Here is a 17,889-nt window from a genome sequence, read left to right as displayed (position 1 = left end):
TGTGCATATGTATGTCTATAGATAGGTACAAAAAAAGCGTTGCAGCTATAACCACTGAGTAATGGTCTGTTTGATTAAAATATTCTGTAAAAAGAAATATAGAGAAGACTTTCAAACCTTCTTTCAGATCTTTATTAGCTATTCTTCTTTGTATCATCCAACTGCTGTAAGAGAGCTGGGTAGATTTTTAATGGTGTGGATTGTATTTTATAAAGAGCCCAGCATAATAGAGTCCTAACTGGAGCCTGTAATAGAGACAGTGATCATTATTGGCAATAAAAAGTGGAAAATTTGCTGGAGGTGTCTTGTGATTTTATAACTTCAGATGTCTATCTTAACGGTGTGCTTAAATAAACGGGTCTCAAATTAGGGATTTTAAGTTAGCCTAATATTCCCACAGGTTTCATGATTTGTTTTGACTTTGAAGAGCTGAAATAAATTCACTTTGGTTTATCACTCTTCTCCTTTTTTATTATTGAAGAAGACAGAAGTGACAGTATTTTCTAAGTGGTCAGATGAAATATTGGTTGTTTAACTTTTTTAATAGGCGCCTTCAACTTCAAATAACAGGTTTCAGTTGAAGCTTGAGTAGAAGATGTCAGGCATAAATTTCCACCCTTTTTGTTGTTTTTTTTCCTTAATTTTTAGTTTTTAAAGTAAGTTATAGTGATGGACAAATGGTGTATACTCTCTGATGTCAAGGCTTATGGCATCTGTTCCTTGGGCCTTCCTTCTCCAGCCACCAGCACTCCAGCCATCCCTTTGAACATTCCCCACGCTTTCCTTTTCCACTCCAACATGTCCTCCACCCCCAGTATCACACCATCTGTTTGTAAACTCCTTTTCCTCGTCTTCCAAGCTCCATCCCAGGTTGCTCAGGTGATGTGGTGCTTTGTCAGGTCTCCTGGATGATGCCAGCCTTTATCACCTGTTTATCTGGCTCTCTTGTGGGTATCCGCAGCAGCTCTTCCATGTGCTCCTTAAGTGGGTCCATGAAGATGCTTCTTCTTCCTTCTAATTGTTCTTTAAGACTCCAAGGATCCTACAGAGGGTTGGTATTCACACACACCAGGAAAAAAGTCCTTTAGATTTACTCCGATAATTCAGAAAATCCTGGAGATAAAATTCCACAGGATGATAAGGGAACTTTCCAAACCCGATGAATTTTAGGTGGTGCCTGTGTAAAACCACATTATCTGTGTGTCTCCTGGATTTCTGTTCTTATCTCTATTGCTCTCCCTTCCCATCGTTTCTTCTCAAATTAAATTGCAAATGACAAGGTGACAGAGCAGAGAGGGGGAAGGGCAGGAACCCTTCATGGAATCGTAGAATCAATAAGGTTGGAAAATACCTTCAAGAATCATCAAGTACAGACATTATCCCAGTATTTCCAGGCTCACCATGTCTCTGAGTACCACATCAACACATTTTTGATGGTTCCTACCACTGTGAGAGCTTTCTCTTTTCTCAGCCCTTTTAATACTACTTTAATACAGACCTTTCTGTTGAGTGAGACACATAATTCCCCAACATACCTATCCCCTGGCACCTTCCTGGGACTTCCTTTGTGCTCCCTGCATGGGCAGACAATTTCACATATCTTTTATAAGGACCACCATGATGTTGTGATACTCAGCAAGGACTTAGTTCCTTCCTAAAGCTAGAGTAAGTTACTTATGGAGTATGATTGCTGGTAAGGCTCCTGGTAGCCCAGCTTCGTAAGTCAACCAAAATACTGATTGTGAAATGCTTCCCCTGTATTTTAACCTCAAATTGTGTCACACTGGGTCTCAATGGCCACACCATTGGAAAGAGGATGTGTTCTCACCACAGCGGGAAGACTCAGAGCGCTCTTCTGTGGGCATTTGTAGTGTTTAATAAAGGTGATGTTTACAGACTGGCAGCACACACTGTCTCATTCTTCAGTAGTGATGATTTGTACTTCCCAGCCCAGGAGGCACCCAAGTGTGTGCCGAGGGTGAGAGCCATTGGAGCTAACCGGGAGCCAAGTGCAAGAAGGAGGGGGAGCAAGCAAGGTCCTAATTTTTCTAAAGGAAAGCATGGCTGAACACCTGCTGTTCCCCAACAGAATAATATGAATTTGCATCAAAAAGGGGTCCCAATCAGTTGTGCTGGCTGCTTTTGAGGAGAGCAGTTGTGTCTGGAGGCATTCTGTTGGGGGAGATGTCTTCCAGTGAAAGCATTTTCCACACAAGGGCCGTGGGGCCCACCCCGCGGCTGGCATTTACAGAGGGGTGGAAATGCTATTTAAATTTCAAATGGCCTCAAGTTTTCACAGTTGCCATGTCAATAGATCAAGTTCCTTGAAATACATTTTAAGCGGAGTTTACACAGAGCCGCGGGAGCCCGCATTGACTCCAAGGGCTGCCTTTATTGTGCCTCTAGCAGCGGTAAGTCAATATGGCACATTGAAAGCAGCCCTTCTCTGCCGCTGAGTGAAAGTTACCAAATTCCCCCCTGTCTCCTTCCAGCTCCTTTTTTGGGTAGCAGCATGTTTAACCAGCTGAAATGGTCTTTTTCCCCCCTTCTTTATTCTTTCTGACTCGTTTTGGGAAGGCGGTAATTAGATCAGGCTGCTGAACTCATCACATCTTCCAAACGCCTGTCCAGGCACGGCTGAAAAGCTGGAGTGATACAGGGGAAGGTAACAGGAAAACAAGTGGCACTGGGACAGAGCTGATAAGGGCAGGCAGTTGCTTAGTACAGAACAATAGAAAATAAAACTTGGAAAACAAGACGGGCCAGAAGAGTGGTCATATTTCATTGTAGGAGGTGATGAAGGTTACAAACCTGTTGTTCCAGGAGCAACATCCTCTGGGAGTGACCTGATCTGACCCTCTCTCCAACTGTTACCCATGCCTCATTGTAGTTCTCACTCATTTATCTTCCCTCCCTATCCAAAATAGCTCCAAGCAGGTTTGAGGCTTGCAGCACATGGGGGTTATGAGCAAAGACTGCTGGAGATGGAGTTGTCTCCAAAGAGAGGTGGGATGGGAGCTCCCAGCATGGCTGGAGGTGGCTGCTCCTGGCAAAGGCTTGGGATGTTGTCATTACCTTACCCAGCTGATCCGTTGGGGTACAAATGTATCTGACACAAATGCATGGGTTAAAACCACTAGATTTTTTTCCTGGAGGGATGGGGTATGGAGCAGTGCGTTGTGCTTCGGCAGTGCTGTTGTTCATGGCTAATCCTGGAATCCAGTTTTGTTGCTGGTCTCGTGGTGTCTGCATTTGGAGCATGCACTGAGCCTGCAGCAGTGGAAACTGTCTTTGATTTCAGCAAGGCATGTTTGAAACACTTCTGGAGATGCTGTGTGTGCTTCCCTCTCCATCATCCACTCATGCATGAAAAACTGTTGCTTGTCCTTGGCGTGACCACCATCCGGGCTGCCCTTAGAAAAGATGCTCTTTAATTATTTCTCCCCGTGCCTTCCCAATGGATAGGTGAATCCAAACATCCCCATCCATGGTGAGCAAATGCCAGCAGGTTCTGATTTTGGGTTTGGCCTGCTTTGATATTTTGCTATCTGCGGTCTTCCCCCTCATGCTGGAGTAGCCTGTGAGGAAGCTGCAGCAGTCTGGAAACTGCAGTCTAGACTCTGAATTTTAAACGCTCTGGGATGAGCTGTTTTGTTTCTGTTTGGATTGCGCCTACCACTTCCATCCCCTCGTCCTCCCCTGCCAGGATAAATCACTCCTGAGGTGACCACGCATTTCCTGGGGAACACCATTAACTTGAACAAGCAGAGGGATGACCTGGCACGGCGCCGTGTGGTGTTGGGTGCTGATGATTGATCCTTTGATTCTGCAACCCAGGGAATGTTCCTCTCGCTTTTCCAGGGCTCTGGTAAAGCTCTCTGATTGTGGTACCCAAAAAAAGATGGTTAGATTTACATTCTACCAGAAATAGAGGGTGGCATGGCAGAAACATATGTCTTGATTCCTAAGTGGGGAAAAAGAAAATATTTAGGAAGGAAAAGCAATGTGTCTAAAAAAAAAAAATCTGTGACTAATTATTTTTAATTGTTGTCTTTTTTTAAAAAAAAGATCAAGATTGTTAGAGTGCTTCTTTCCCTCCAGAACATCTACAAGTGATCAGGCTACCAAACAGACTAATTAGATGTCAAATAGACTTCGGTTCTTAAATTGGTTTAGTTACACAATGCAAAACATCACATTGGGAAGCAGATGGCGTGTCATTTTTAATATGTCTTGTAACTTGCATGAAACCACTTCAAAGTTTCCTCAAAGAAAATATTTTTACTACTGACCAAAAGAGATGCCACTGAGTAGCTCTCAGCATAACAGCAAGATGTTGGGTCAGTGTCCTACAAATATTGCCAGTGCCTTCAGAGGCTTAAAAATGGAGGTATCATTTTAAAGGGGCTTATATTCAGTGGATAAGGAGCTGGTGCTGTCTTAGAAAGTCAGGACCCTTTAATTGGGACCCAATTGGACACCAGAAAAAATTAAGGCTATATATGACATAATTAGTTTTGAAAAATTCTTTCTCCGTGCCCAGACTATACAGTTCAATTGGCAAGTCTGCAGGGCTGTGCCTTCCTTAGGAATGCCTGTGTTGCCCTGGAATCTAAATGATCCATTGAGTAGGAATATGGAGAAAAAGAAACCCTGCAGCAGCGGGTGGAACCCTCACCCTCGTTTGCAAAAACATGAAAATGGCTCAATATCTTGTAACTCGAGTCATTACAGCATTAATAAAAACAGCATTAAGTGCTGCCAGGCTGTTCCATTACAACCTTAATTACAGAAAGAGTAGGAAATGAGTGTTTGGGTGAAAAACAGCTTTAGGAGGGTGGTGGAGATTAAGCAATACCAAATTGGAGGGAGAGCTGTGCTTGAGTGATCAAAGCTAGGAGATAACCTCAGTTGTATCTGAAATCCATCCCCAAAGCTCTGCTTCAGTGGCTTTGGAAGGGATATTTGTCATATGGGTAGAAAAGTCCATGAGATACTGACAATAGCTATGGAAACGAAGTCAGCAGTATGTGAAGGGATGAGATGATTTTGGTTTTTTTATAGGCTCTAATATATATAAAAGGTCAGATGATTTAATGCTTGAAGAAATGCTTCTTTCCATTATAAGTTTCACTAAATATTAGAAGAGTATCAGTTTGGGTTGGGGTGAAAAACAGAAAATAATTCAGTGTAGGCAAAGTAAGGGAGAGAGTTTAATTTCTCTCTAATATTCTTCATTCATACACAGCTATTAGTTTCTTCTTAGTTACTTAAAATTCCATTTTCTAAAGGAAAGTGATAAATGCAAAGAATTAGTTTGAAATGAGTATCTTAACGAGTTGTGCACACTTTGGAAATACCTTCTTTTAGCACAAAATAATAAAAAAACTAAGAAAAACCAGAGGAATTTCCTCTCTCCCCTCCATCCCAAGCTCTTAAATGGCAGGAGGAGCAGGGCAGGCTTTGCCACGAGGCATCCTCATATCAAGGATGCTTAATTTCCTATGAGTCTGCTAATCTAATATGTGAACAAATACCAAAACCATTAGTTGTGTTGATTTAAAACCCATTTCCCCTCTTTGCTTTCTGCTTCCCCTTCCCCAAATCTCTTTACATATTCATCGTGTTGGTGACAGACCATCAGTTGGGAAATTGGGGTGATGTTTCGACCTTTTTCGGGGTTGGGAGGTTGTGGCTTGCAGGTTGAGTGCTCCTTTAGGAGGAGTTTGGATGCCTTGGAGGTTGGGGATGATTCTTGCTGGGATGAGGTGTGGTCCAAAACCACTGTTGGAGGTGGGCTCTTTGGTCATTCCCCTGTGGAAAGAGGAAAACCAGGCCGGATAACACCTTCCCTGGGAAGGGAAAAGGGGAGATGGCCCTTTTGAGTTATTTTCACACCCTTTAGTCCCCCTGCTGGTAACACAGTTTTTAATTAACCTCATTAATAGGGGTATGCAGGGCTTCAATCAATCTCTGGGAGATTGCTCCCGAGAATGTCTTGCTTAGGGACTCTCTGATAAGTGCATTTGGCACCAGAATGTGCTGAAGATCTTTGTCTGTGATGCTAATTGCTTGTGTCATCCTCTCCCTGCTGCCAGCTACGAAAGGTTCTGGAGGTTTCCCTGAGCAGTAAAGAGTTTCTTTGGAAAGAAAACAACCTTGACTCTACTTTTGATCATTTTACATGGCAGCAGTTGGTTTTCAGTGCTGCTTGGGGGGATTGGAGGAAGTGGCAGAAGTTTGGAGAGGAATCCCACGTGGACCTAGTGGAGAGCTGGGGGGTTCTAAGGTACTGCTCACCTTTGGGTGCTTTAGCAAAATCTGTTTCTAAAATACATTTAAAAAGCAAACTGAAGATGTAAACCCAATGAAATAATGAGCTGGGTTGCTTGTCCTTGGTTCTTTGTGGCTTCTCCAAAATGGGAGTGAAGGGCAACATGGAGCTGCATCGAGGTCATTGCAGAATAGCAACCAGGTGGAAGAGAAGGCAAAAGTGAACTCAGAAAGACTGGAATTAGTTTAGTTCTTTGGTGGAAAATGGCCATCCACTGTGTTTTCATTGCAGGCAGCTTTCTGTTGGGTGCAAATGACATCATACCATTATATTCAGCTCTTGGAATGACTTTGTTATTCTGTTCCTGATTGGTTTCATCCTATGTGGCTTTGTGGGGACCCATCCACATTTTTACTAAGGATTTACAGATCATGGGGAGCACCTTTTAATAATATCGGCAATAGATCAATAGACTTGCTTTTATTTGCTGCTTCCCTAGATGCTTCATAAGCAATCTGTGCATCAACACCTTCAAAGTCCTCATCCCTTGAATTATGGTAATGCCTAAGTTTGTGGATTTGGATCCAGTGGATTTGGATCCATTCAGTTCTTTTTTTTTTTAAAGGCAGAGCAAAACTGGGAACTTTATTTTGTTAAAAACGATTTATGGAAACTTTTAGCGCAACCATAATTTTTTATCTCTGTGGCAGTAAAGATGCCAGAGCATTTGAGAGAAATCTGGGGAGGGCAGGTGGGTTCTGGGGGCCTTTGGTGATGGATGTTGGTGTGTTCTCACCTTCCTGGTGCCATTGGATTATTGGCTTTGTGTGGCTCTGGAATAGGAAAAGGTTTTGGAGAGGAAATAAGTAGCATCTATTGCCTATCTCACATGTTGAACCCTACCTTTCTTGTTATTTTAATCACAGATGTTTTATTTTGCTGTTTGTATGCATGGAGGTTTTACTCTTGCAGTAACCCCTTGACCATACACTCAAATGAACACAAGTCACCCCCAAAATCTTTCATTCTCCAGGCTATTTTCAGTAACTAATTTTTGTTTATGTCATATAAAAAAACCTCCCACCCTTTTAGCAGCCTCCCTTGGTGGGCTGCAGAAGAATGGGAAGGCCCCCTAACCATTTCCCCCATTATATTTTCCATAAAATGCAAGGATTTTGAACAGAAAACCTGACAAGTTGTTTCCTATCATGCATTGTAATTATCTATTATAATAGGGAATAAAGGATTAATTAGTTTTCAAGCTGCAGATATGATTTAATTAGTTTTCAAGCTGTATCTGAAACACCTGTCTTGGCAAAATCAAAGTGTTTTCATTTGAGGGGGGGAAATAGGGGAGTGGAAGAGAAGGAGGGAGTGAGCTCAGGGTGTCTGATGTTTGCTCACCTGGGGGATTGTTCCCCTATTTTCCACCCTAACTGAGGTGTGATGCGCTTTTTAACTGCCTAATTTATAATGTGTTTAATTATTCTTATCTGCACACACTTGCTCAGGACACATCATTGCCAGTTCCTGCCACTCGTCCCTAAAATCAAACAAATTTTGAGTGTACTAGTAACAACAATACTACTAATAGTAGTAATAATAATAACAACAACGACAACAACATATATATATATAGTTCTATATATAGTATATATTACATCTATATGATATGTTTTATATTGCATATATAAGTATTATTTATATTATTACTGTAATCGTCATTATCATCAAAATCTGCAAGAAACTAAGCTGGTTCTTCCTCTCTCCCCCCACGAAACCATATTTCAGAGTCATTGTCTCCCCCCACAAAACCATTTATCAGAGTCACAACCTCTAAAGAAGCTTGCTAAGGATTAAGAGTTTTGCTTTTTGGAGGTGACAAAAACGGACCATTTCTGGAAAAAAAAAAAAAAAAGAGTGTTTTTTTGGTTTTGTTTTATTTTTTTTTAATTCAGTATATGTTTTTCTTGTCGCATTTTTTTTTCTCTCCATCTTCCTTTCTCCCCCTCCACTTTCAATTTGAGTCCTCCTTGTGGAGCAGCTCTACCTCCCCATGCAGGCGCAGGGTGCAGCGTGCTTCCCTCCTGTAGTAGTAGTAAAGGTCACGCTTCCCTGCGGTGGCTTTTTTGGCTGGGTTATTTTTAACTCGGATCAGCCCATCCACGCTTCTCCCTCTCCCTTTCCCCCTGCTCACAGCTCAGCAAGGTCCACGCGAGCAGAACAACGAGCCGGCTCCGCCGGAGTTCATTTTCTTGCCGTTATTATATTTTTTCCCATTTATTTTTGGGGTTTTTTTTTTGTTTGTGTTTTTCTCTTTTCTCTCTGGAACCGCTGGGGCTCTGCGGTTGGGTTGCGCCTGGGCGCTCGCCAGCAGCTATAAATAGCGTTGTGTACAAGCAAGAAGTGCCTGAATGAGGTTGAGCGGCAGGAAAGGAAAAGCCCCTTTTGGCTTCCAGCTGGCTGCCGGCCAAGCAGCGCATTGCTTCAGCAGATGAGTGTTTTGAGGTAGCGTGGGAAGGAGAGAGCAGTGAGTAAGATGGTCTTTCTCCGGTTAGAGGTGTGTGTGGATGTCGCTCTGAGTGTGTCTTTTGTTGGGTTTTGATTTTATGAATGGCTGCCGCCGGGCAGGGTAGCTGGTGGTGCTGCGGGTGAGGTTTGGTCCCTCGGGAGGCACCTGAGGATGCTCTGGAGGATCCCCGGTGAAGTGGTGCTGGGTTGGGCATCAGGTAGGTTTTGGGTGTGATTTTGCAACTGATTCTGAAGTCAGTCAGGCTTCTTCTGCCTTTTTTTCCTGGTCTGAAAGCATTGCATGTGAGCTGGGATGTTGTCGCTGTTGAGCAGCTAGCAGAGTAATGAAGGCACCAGTTCTCAGTGGCAAGAAGGAATGACCTTTATTGTTTTGATTTCATCATATATATAGAGTTTTCAAAAATCACCCAGATTGGTTGGTCAGAAGCCTTCTCCCAGGCCTGATTGGCCAGGCCTGCACTGTCCAAGTTCTGGGACACTGTTCCAATAACATCCAAACTTTATCTTTATTTATAAAACACAAGAAAAATTCTCATGGGAAAAACCTGTGTTAACCACAGGATGTCGCACGTGTGGATGGATGTTTATCTCCAGTGCTTCCCAGGACAGCTCAAGATCCTGGTGGGTTTTGGGCTTCCAAGCTCAGGAAGTGGGAATGATCCCTCTGCTGCAGGAGAGATGGGACTGTCATGCACTGCTCCCTTCTCCCCCATCATCTCTGGGGCTGAGCTGCTGGTTGGCTACCCCAAAGAGCACCTGCAAGCCCAAAGAGCACCCACAACCCCAAAGAGCACCTGCAACCCCAAAGAGCATCCATAACCCCAAAAAGCACCCACAACCCCAAAGAGCACCCATAACTCCAAAGAGCATCCACAACCCCAAAGAGCATCCATAACCTCCAACTTGCATCTGAAGCTCTTCCTATCCATGCTGTGGTGATGATTTCTTGAATGACTGTAGCACCCTGGTGCAGCTGAGGCTGTGCAAATGGACTAGAAGGAAACACTCGAAATCAATGCTTCATAAATACATTTTTCCCCTCAGTGCATAGATAACTGATTTTTAATCAAAGGCTTTCTTAAAGAAGTCTTTTATCTCTTTCTCTCTCTATATATATATTAAAGAAGCAAGTAAAAAGCGCCTTCAAGTGCCATATATAGAAGCATGGATTAAATGGCAGTTACTATTGAATTAAATGAGTTTTTATCAGAGCACTTGGAGACGCTTTTTCAATAAAGACTGAATTGGAGTGGGAAAAACCCGACTTCCCTCTGTCCAGTTCTTTCAACTCCACTGAAAGCTTTCTAGGAAGAACCACAGCTCAGTGTGGAGAGCCTGCTAGGCTTGTGGGAAGGAAAGAGGATGAGGAGAGTTTGGGGTCTTTGGCTTTCACATTTAAAACCAATAAAAATCCCACAAGATTTCTCATTTTTTGGATTGACTAAATTTTAGTCTGAAACTTGCGTATTTCAATGAGTTATGAAATACTAAAACTAGGTGCGAAAAGTAGAAATTTAGGGAATTTTTCACTTTTCCCTCTCCCTATGATAGTTTGTTCACAAACTCATTGAGAAACATTTATGCTAAAAAATTACAATGTTTAAGACATACAGTTAATGATTTACTTAACTGGGTAAGATTTCCTTAAAACTTTCAAACTGATGAATTATCACTGCAAAAAGCTGAGCAGGTCATTAGGGATCAACTGATCTGCTGATGATGGCAGCACTGGATTTTAATAGTGATGATAATGAGGCAGTGATTGCTTGTGTGGCAGGACAATAGAATCAGATGTTTATGGTCTCTTATGCTATGTTATGATATGAGTTAGTAGTTATTGTCACCAGAATAACCTCAGAAAAAGCCATACACTGTGGGGGTTGCTCTCTTAAGTATTTTGGGGACTTTCCCTTTTTTTGTTGGTTTTTTTTGTTTGAAGCTTCCTGCTAATTGTGTTGACTATCCTGCAAGGCGGGTAATGCAGTGTTAATTTAAAAAAAATAAATCAATCTTCTTCTTTCTGGTTTCATAGCTGTTCAAATGCTATAACTGCATTGTATTGCTGGATCATTTTTTCTTTTCCTTCTGTAATTGAATAGTCTCAAAATGCAGGAATGACACTCTATTTATTTGAACTGTTTAGAGGAAAATTAATAGGGCTATTTTTATGACTGGTCTTTTGTGTCATGGTCTTATTTTTCACTATCTGATTTATGTGGCTAGAGTAAAAGGACCAAAAGAAAAAATCAGCCTCATTTGAATTGCTGATATTTCTTTTATAGAGGTTTAGGCTGGGATTTTGTAATTTCTGCTTTTGTAGCAGGACACAGAGAGGTCCAAGCAGGAGGACCTGAAATGTGAAGTTTCCTTTGTGCTGTTGTGATGTCAGGGCTGCTTTGATCTCCCATGGTGAGATGTAAGATTCTCCAAAATGCAGGATTGCTTGAGAGACCCAGGGATTCTTCTCCCCCCAATAAATTCTTCAGGTGGCTGGATCAGAGTGGGACCCTCTGGAGGGAATGGGATGGGGTGGGAGCTGCTGGCTGGAAATGCCATTAGGGGAATTTGAGTGGAGGAAGGCTGGCAGAGATCTTTCCATAACCTCAAGTGAAGGTTGTGACCCCCAAGTCCTGGTGGGGCACCGTCCTCTTTGAGGCTCCAGGATCCCTCCTGGATGGAACCCAGACGAGCAGGACTGGCTTTCCACTTTGGAAAAGGGAACAATTTGTTCTGCGCGGCGGTGTTTGCTCAGCCCGGTCAGAGATCAAACGTCAGGCTGGGCTGGGAGTGAGCAAGGGACAGCTGGGAGAGTCTGAGAAGAAGTGGACATGGGGACACCACCTTCCCGGCCAGGTTTGATCCTTCTCCTGGGCTGTTTTCTCCCTGCTGCTGGCAGTGAGGGTGAGGGAGGTATTTCAGAGGTGCTGCTGCCTTTTCCTGGGCAAACACAGGGTTTGGGAGGGGGCTGAGCGTTGGTAGCTGGAAATTAGTGACTGCTCAGCCACTTGGGTCTGTGCAGGGGACTTGCAGTGCTAACGGGGTGACTTGAGCCCTGCAGTGGGGCAGGGGGCTGATGTGATGTCCCTGCCTGGGCTGAGGGGTGACTGATTCCTCAAACCAGCCTTACTCAAACCCAGCTTATCTTCTCATCCCCCTCTCTTAGCAGAGGAGTAAAGCATGAAGTCCCACACTCTGTTTGTTTTGCCTGTGGTGAGCAGCCCTGCTTTGATATAATCCATTTAAAATGCTGCAAGTTTGGGGTTTTTTTCCACCCCTTTGCCTTAGAGATTATTTGAAGCAGACAGATATCATCAGCTTGAGGTTCTGTCCCTTTCCTCCCCCTTCCTGGTGTGAAGGTTTGTGAGGACATGAGGAGGTGCAAAGGGACCAGCTGCCCCTCCAGGGGCTCCCCAGCATCTCTGTCATGCTGAGCCACATCTGGAGGTCACCAAAGCCTCCAGCAAGAGCTTGCTAGCCAGAGAGACACTGTTATCTTGTGATAAAATGCTATTTATGTGGGTATTTTGTTGTGGCTTTTTTTTTTGAATTTATTTTTTAATTTTTTTTTTTCTTGACAAATAGCATTCTTACAGTCACAACTCTGGAAGAGTTAAATCGTCCAGCTTTAAGGAGCCTGAGCCAAGCAAGGCTTTTTTCTGCCTGGTCCCTGGTTGCTCCCTCTCCTCAGCAGCCGTGGCTTGTTTGTGGAACCACAGCTGATAGGGAAGTGTTGTCCTCTAATAAATGAGAGATAACGACTAAGGGGATGTTAAGAGCAGAAGGTGCCACATGAGAAACAAACACCCAGAGCACTTTGGGGGTGTTGGCAGTGATTGCCTTCCTGTGTGGACTTTGGTTCATTCCTGGGTTGCACAGTTCATGGACCACATCAGGGTGTTAGGAAGTTACTGTTCTCTCTGGGGCCAAACCCTTCTTGTTGCTAATTATGCTAAAATGCCTCTGCATTTCACATTTTACACTGATTTTATTTTATTTTTTTAAACTCTGTTGAGGTATTTTAGGTTAATACCCAGCATGATAGAGTTTTTTTCTCTCTAAGCACCTAGTGCTCATAGTTAGGAGCCAAAAACCTGGTTGAGGTGATGCAGTGCACCCAAGTTTCACCACTGCAGAAGGGATTCCCATCTCCTGGTGCAGCTTGGGAGGTCATGCATCAGTGCTGAGAGACTGACTGAAGCCACACTGCTCGTTTTGAATGACAGGCAGAACAAAGTGTGAGACTTCATGCTTTAGCTCCTCTGCTAAGCCAGAAAAAAGGGGCATGAAAGGATAAACTTTTTCCTCTAAAAAGCCCCTGTGGCCATATTGGTTTTATAGATGTTATAGCCATACTTGAGGGCCACTTTTGCTTCATCCTGTTGATGAGAGGAAGGATGAAGCAGACATCAGACATGCTGGGCATGTGGAATGTCCTGGGTTGGTCCCCTCTGGTCCTTCATATGTCACTTTGTCTTCTGGTGTCTCAACCTCATGCCTGTAAGCACAGAAAACACTTTCCACCTGCACTGGGAGGCTGCAAGTGATGTATCAGTGTTTGCAGGGTACTCAAATAATAGAAATAATAATTAAAAACTAATGCATTATTAATGGTTTATTAATAATAAATAACAAACATGAATGAATAATTATAAGTAAAATAAATACACAAATGAACTCCATGGTTTAAGCAGCAGTTATGTGCTCACCCAGCATGTGCCTTATGAAATTGTCTCCTGGTTATATGCAGGATAAATTGCCACTGTGCTAATCCTACATGAGTATAAGGTGTGTCTTAGGAGGTGAAGTTGCATGGGTTCAGGTTGGATTGAAGGATACAAGTGAGTTAAATATGCAAAGAACAAGATGCTTCTTGTTTAGAAAGAAAGAAAATCTCTTCTTTATTGCTACTGTTATGTACTCCTTATGTTTTCTTATGTGTATGTGGATGGAAATTCTGGAGAGGGGTTTGTGGGGTGATTTCAGGAGCAAAAACATCACTGGATACTTTCTCTGTTTGAACTTTGGAGTGTGAGATTGCACACCTCCAAAACACCCCTCTGTACAAAGGAGTATTGGTGTGTACAGTGTAATTAGAAGTGTAATTAGCCTCCTAATTAATGAAAGCCTTGATTTTGACATCCAAAATAGTGTCCTGGTGGTAAGGAGGAGTACATGTTGCTATGACAGGGTTGCTCTGGTGACTCACTGAGGGCTGCTGGTCCAGAGCACTCCTGTAGGGATCCCAGTGAAATATGTAGGGCAGGGATATGTGCTATTAGGAGAATGATGTAGGCACAGTGCCACGGAGGTAGAGGTTAAATCATTGTGGCCTAATGCAGATTGGCACTAAACCTTGCCAAATTAAATGTTCAGCCTTTCCTCTGTCAGAGGTTGCATTAACCACCAGTGTAATTAAGAAAAAAACAGTAATTTTACTCCAAGAGAGAGTTCTGAGAGGTCTTGTGCCTTGAGTTGCAAGAGTGAATAATGCAAATGTCTGTCAAATTCAAGTGTTCATACTAGCAGGTTTTTACCAAAAATGAGCCATCAGGCAGAATTAATTCCAGTGCCAAGCAGAAGCCCCTGCTGCAAAATGTCATGGCCCAAAGAAATGGGGAAGAATGGAGGGTTGAAGGGAAAGGTAAAAACACTCTTTTCATTAGTGAGGTGTTGATGCTAATGAGCTGCTTGATGGTTGCCTTAGCTGTATCTGATGGGCTTAGGGTCAGACCCCACCCGTTTCTGGTTTTCCCCATCTGAGAAATCCTTGAGGTAATAGGTTTTGTGCTGGGTCTTGCTTTTCTTCTGCCTGCCTCTTTCTAGGAGTTTGGAGCTCTGCTGGTTGTAAACTTGGTTCTAAAAGCTGGTTTTTAATTTTGTTGCATGTTTTTCTGTTTTCTCCACTGAAGGAGATGCTCTTCTCTAACTCTTCATTTAAAAGCAAGAGTCATGCAGGTCTCCTCTGAGCAGAGGTAGCAATGAATCAGAGGAGGAGATTAAAAAATCAAACAGTTTCTTGCTCTTTCCTGTTTCTCTCCTCTTTTAACATGGAGGCAACTGGAAAGCTTGTGGTAAAAATGATTTCAAGCAGTTCAGACATTTAAACTGGGTTTCATTTTTGGCTTGTTTCTTTGGCATCATCATTCATTCTCACCAATGAAGTTTGCTGGTGACCAGTGTGGCCTCCTGGTCTGGAGAGGATGAGCTCTACAGGGGCAGGGATGCCTGTATGGTAGCCCAGACCTTCATTAGATTTTATGTTCCTTGTGATGGTGCTATTTTATTATTTGGAAGCTCTTTTCTGGTGTAGCTATTTGGTGTCATCTCAGGAAACTGTGCAAAACTGAGCACTTTGGCTGCAGTAACTTTGCAGTGCTGGAAAGGAATGGTTTGGTTTTTTTGTTGGGATGAGGTGTTGAGTTCCTGACCCTTTCTCTGCCAGAAAACAGAGCTGTCCATCTGCAACTGATACTTTCCATGGTGGAAACAACACAAATGTGTGTGTGGGAATACAGAGGAGACATCCACTTTCTTGGGCTAGAAGGTCTGTTTCAGTGGGAGAACATCCATGTCCATGGGGTGGAGAACCAATGTCAGTGGGAGAAAACCCATTTCCACGGGCTGGAGGGGCAATGCAGACTCATCATAGGTGACAATCTGCTGGTGAGGTGACAATCAGCCAATCTGCAAGAAATCTTCAAGTGGAGTGAGACTCCCAGGAGCCACTTAGTCACTGATAATCCAGCCCAGGCTCAGCAGCTGTGCTGCTCTTTTCATCTTCCCAAGATGACCCGAGTGCTGTCACAGTTGTTCAGGTATCATGAAAAATTCCTGATTTAATGACATGGCCCTGACTGCTTCAGCATCAGCCCAAGCTCTGCCAGGAACAGCCCCTGTGGGTGTTGTTTGCCTTGACAGATTGAAGGTGCTCCTTCAATTAATGCTGCATCATGGTTCTCTTGCAATAACGCAGGAGGTGTCAGCAGTTTTGTTTACAAGCCTCTGTGCTCTCTGCTTTAAGTCATTCCTGACAAAAGGAAGTTTAAATGCTTGCATTGATTCCTGGCTCCGCAGTGCAAAATATCCACATGTGGCAAAGACGTGGAGATTTTTCAAAGCAGCCTAGAGGATTTAAAGTGCTTTTAACATCTTGGGCATTGAGCTCCCAGGCCTCGGACCACTGCTTTTAAGCATTTGTGAGTCACAAATAGATTTAGAAGATAAAATGCTGGATGCTGCTAGTCCTCTCAGCGCATCCTTTGCTTATTTATTCTTTTGAAGAAAGCACACTGACTAAATTTACCCTTTTTAATGTTTAGAGATTCATATTTACAGATTTGGTCTTTCTAAAAAACATGTTGGAGTTTGTGAAGAGTGTGATGGCTTAGAAGTAAGATCTCTGGGGACTTTGTCATAAGTCTCTTCCCTGTCACTGAATAAACTATCCAAAAATATAGTCCTTAACAATTTCATATGTGATGCATGTAAAAAACTAGTATGCTTTCTAGTTTTCAAATAAAAGCTTGCAAATAGGGAGGTGGGTTGTGGTTTTGATTTGTGGTTTGGTTTGTTTTTTTTTGTAGAAATCCAAGTTTTTAACAAAAGTTGTTAACTCTTTCCACTTTTCTATGGACCTAAAAATGTTCCACCCTTGAATGCTTGCTTTGAATTTTTGTTTTTGAGAAGGCTAATTTTGTGTTTCATTCAGACTGTCATATATTAAGGAGGCCTAGTATTGGAGGAAAAACATGGGAGAAAAAAAACCAAAGCCCATAATTTCAGTGTGAAACTATTTTACATGTCAGGTATATTAGAGTTAATTGGCTTTTGTATCATGCTCATCTGCAGTGGATCTACCAAAATAGCCTGTGTGATTGCTCTGCTCCATCTGGTTATTATCTTGCCTGTTATGATATCCCTGTGCCATGCTGCTGTGGCCAGCCATGGCTGGGAAAAGCCTCGCTAGATATTCCCAAAGATCTGCTCTGTTATACATTACCAACTTGTCAGGGGCTCGCTTGACAAATTGAAAATTAGCCAAATGCTTTTTCCGAGCCAAAAGTAGCCTGAGATGATGTCTATGCATCATACCAAAGAGCTCTTCTGAGTTCCTGAAGGTGCCTGACTCCAAATACTGCTCAGATTATTAATAGTGCCCTGATAAACCTGGAGAGCGATCCTATAAATTTCAACATGTTCGGAGGTCAAACAGTGAAGTCAATATTAATTAATAGTCAAAAGCAGTGTTTTATTTCATGTAATCAGCCTCCTGACAGTCTGAGCAGACTTGGAGGTTAGTTACGCTCAAAGAGTGGGAGAGATGCCAGAGTGTCCCATGCTCTGTCGCTATAAAACAGCAAATAATCTGGAGCTGTTGCATTTAATGGCTGAAAATTTAATATATTGCTCAAAATGCTCTGTGCTCCTTTATAAGGGGTGGTAGGAGCACTGTGCTGGTGGACCTCATGGTGGTTTCTCTTTGCCCTCTCCACCAGCTCCCAGTTGCAAAGCAGCAGAAGAAGTTGGCTTTTTGGTGAGGGCAGGAGAGAGGTGCAAAAAGCCAGGGCTTGGGGTGACCTCAGGTGGTTGGAAGCTTCAGTGGCTGGAAGCTCCAAGGCAGAAGTTTGCAGGGGGAAAGGAAGGACACATGGAGAAGCTCTGCACTTGTGGAAAGCTGGAAAAGGAGAGGGGCTTCATGGAGAGGGAAGGTGTAGATGTGGTGCTTGGGGATGTGGTTTCTGGGTGGATCTGGCAGTGCTGGTTGGACTTGATCTTAGAGGTCCTTTCCAACCTTAATAATTCTATGATTCTGAGAGGATGCCCCAGTGCCAGTTCTGGTATAAACTAAATGACTTCAAATTTGTTTAACATGCACTACTGCGAGTATTTAAAAGAGTAAAATTGTATTTTGAGGGGGCTGTCAGATTACTGTGCTCCAAAGCCATTCCATTAATTCCATTAATTTAGAGGAGTGATTTATAGATTATTCTGCCCTTCAGTAGCTGATCTGCCACTCTGGGAAATTCCTCATAAAATGTTCTCCTTTGTCTGGGTGGTAGTTGACATCTCACCTGATTTTGGCT

The 17,889-nt window shown here is 43.0% G+C and overlaps 1 protein-coding gene across 3 annotated transcripts in view; it reads left to right on the top strand.

Moving 5' to 3' along the window:
• The window catches only part of ACVR2B (activin A receptor type 2B), a 105,181-nt gene that overhangs the window by 28,177 nt on the left and 59,115 nt on the right, over positions 1-17,889 (top strand). The window contains exon 1 of one of the 3 annotated variants that reach the window (XM_085050207.1): positions 11,582-11,659. The exons of the other annotated variants lie outside the window; for them this stretch is intronic. Within the exon in view, the coding sequence (XP_084906333.1) occupies positions 11,635-11,659 (25 nt within the window). The 5' untranslated portion in view covers positions 11,582-11,634. Of the gene's footprint in view, positions 1-11,581; positions 11,660-17,889 lie in introns of those variants that run through there. 3 annotated transcript variants of the gene reach the window in all.

Source organism: Lichenostomus cassidix, chromosome 2 (assembly GCF_008360975.1).
Source record: "Lichenostomus cassidix isolate B80296 chromosome 2, HeHo_3.0, whole genome shotgun sequence".
NCBI lineage: Eukaryota > Metazoa > Chordata > Aves > Passeriformes > Meliphagidae > Lichenostomus > Lichenostomus cassidix.
The sequence above is the reverse complement of the archived record's forward strand: the minus strand, read 5'-3'. Positions and strand labels throughout refer to the sequence as shown.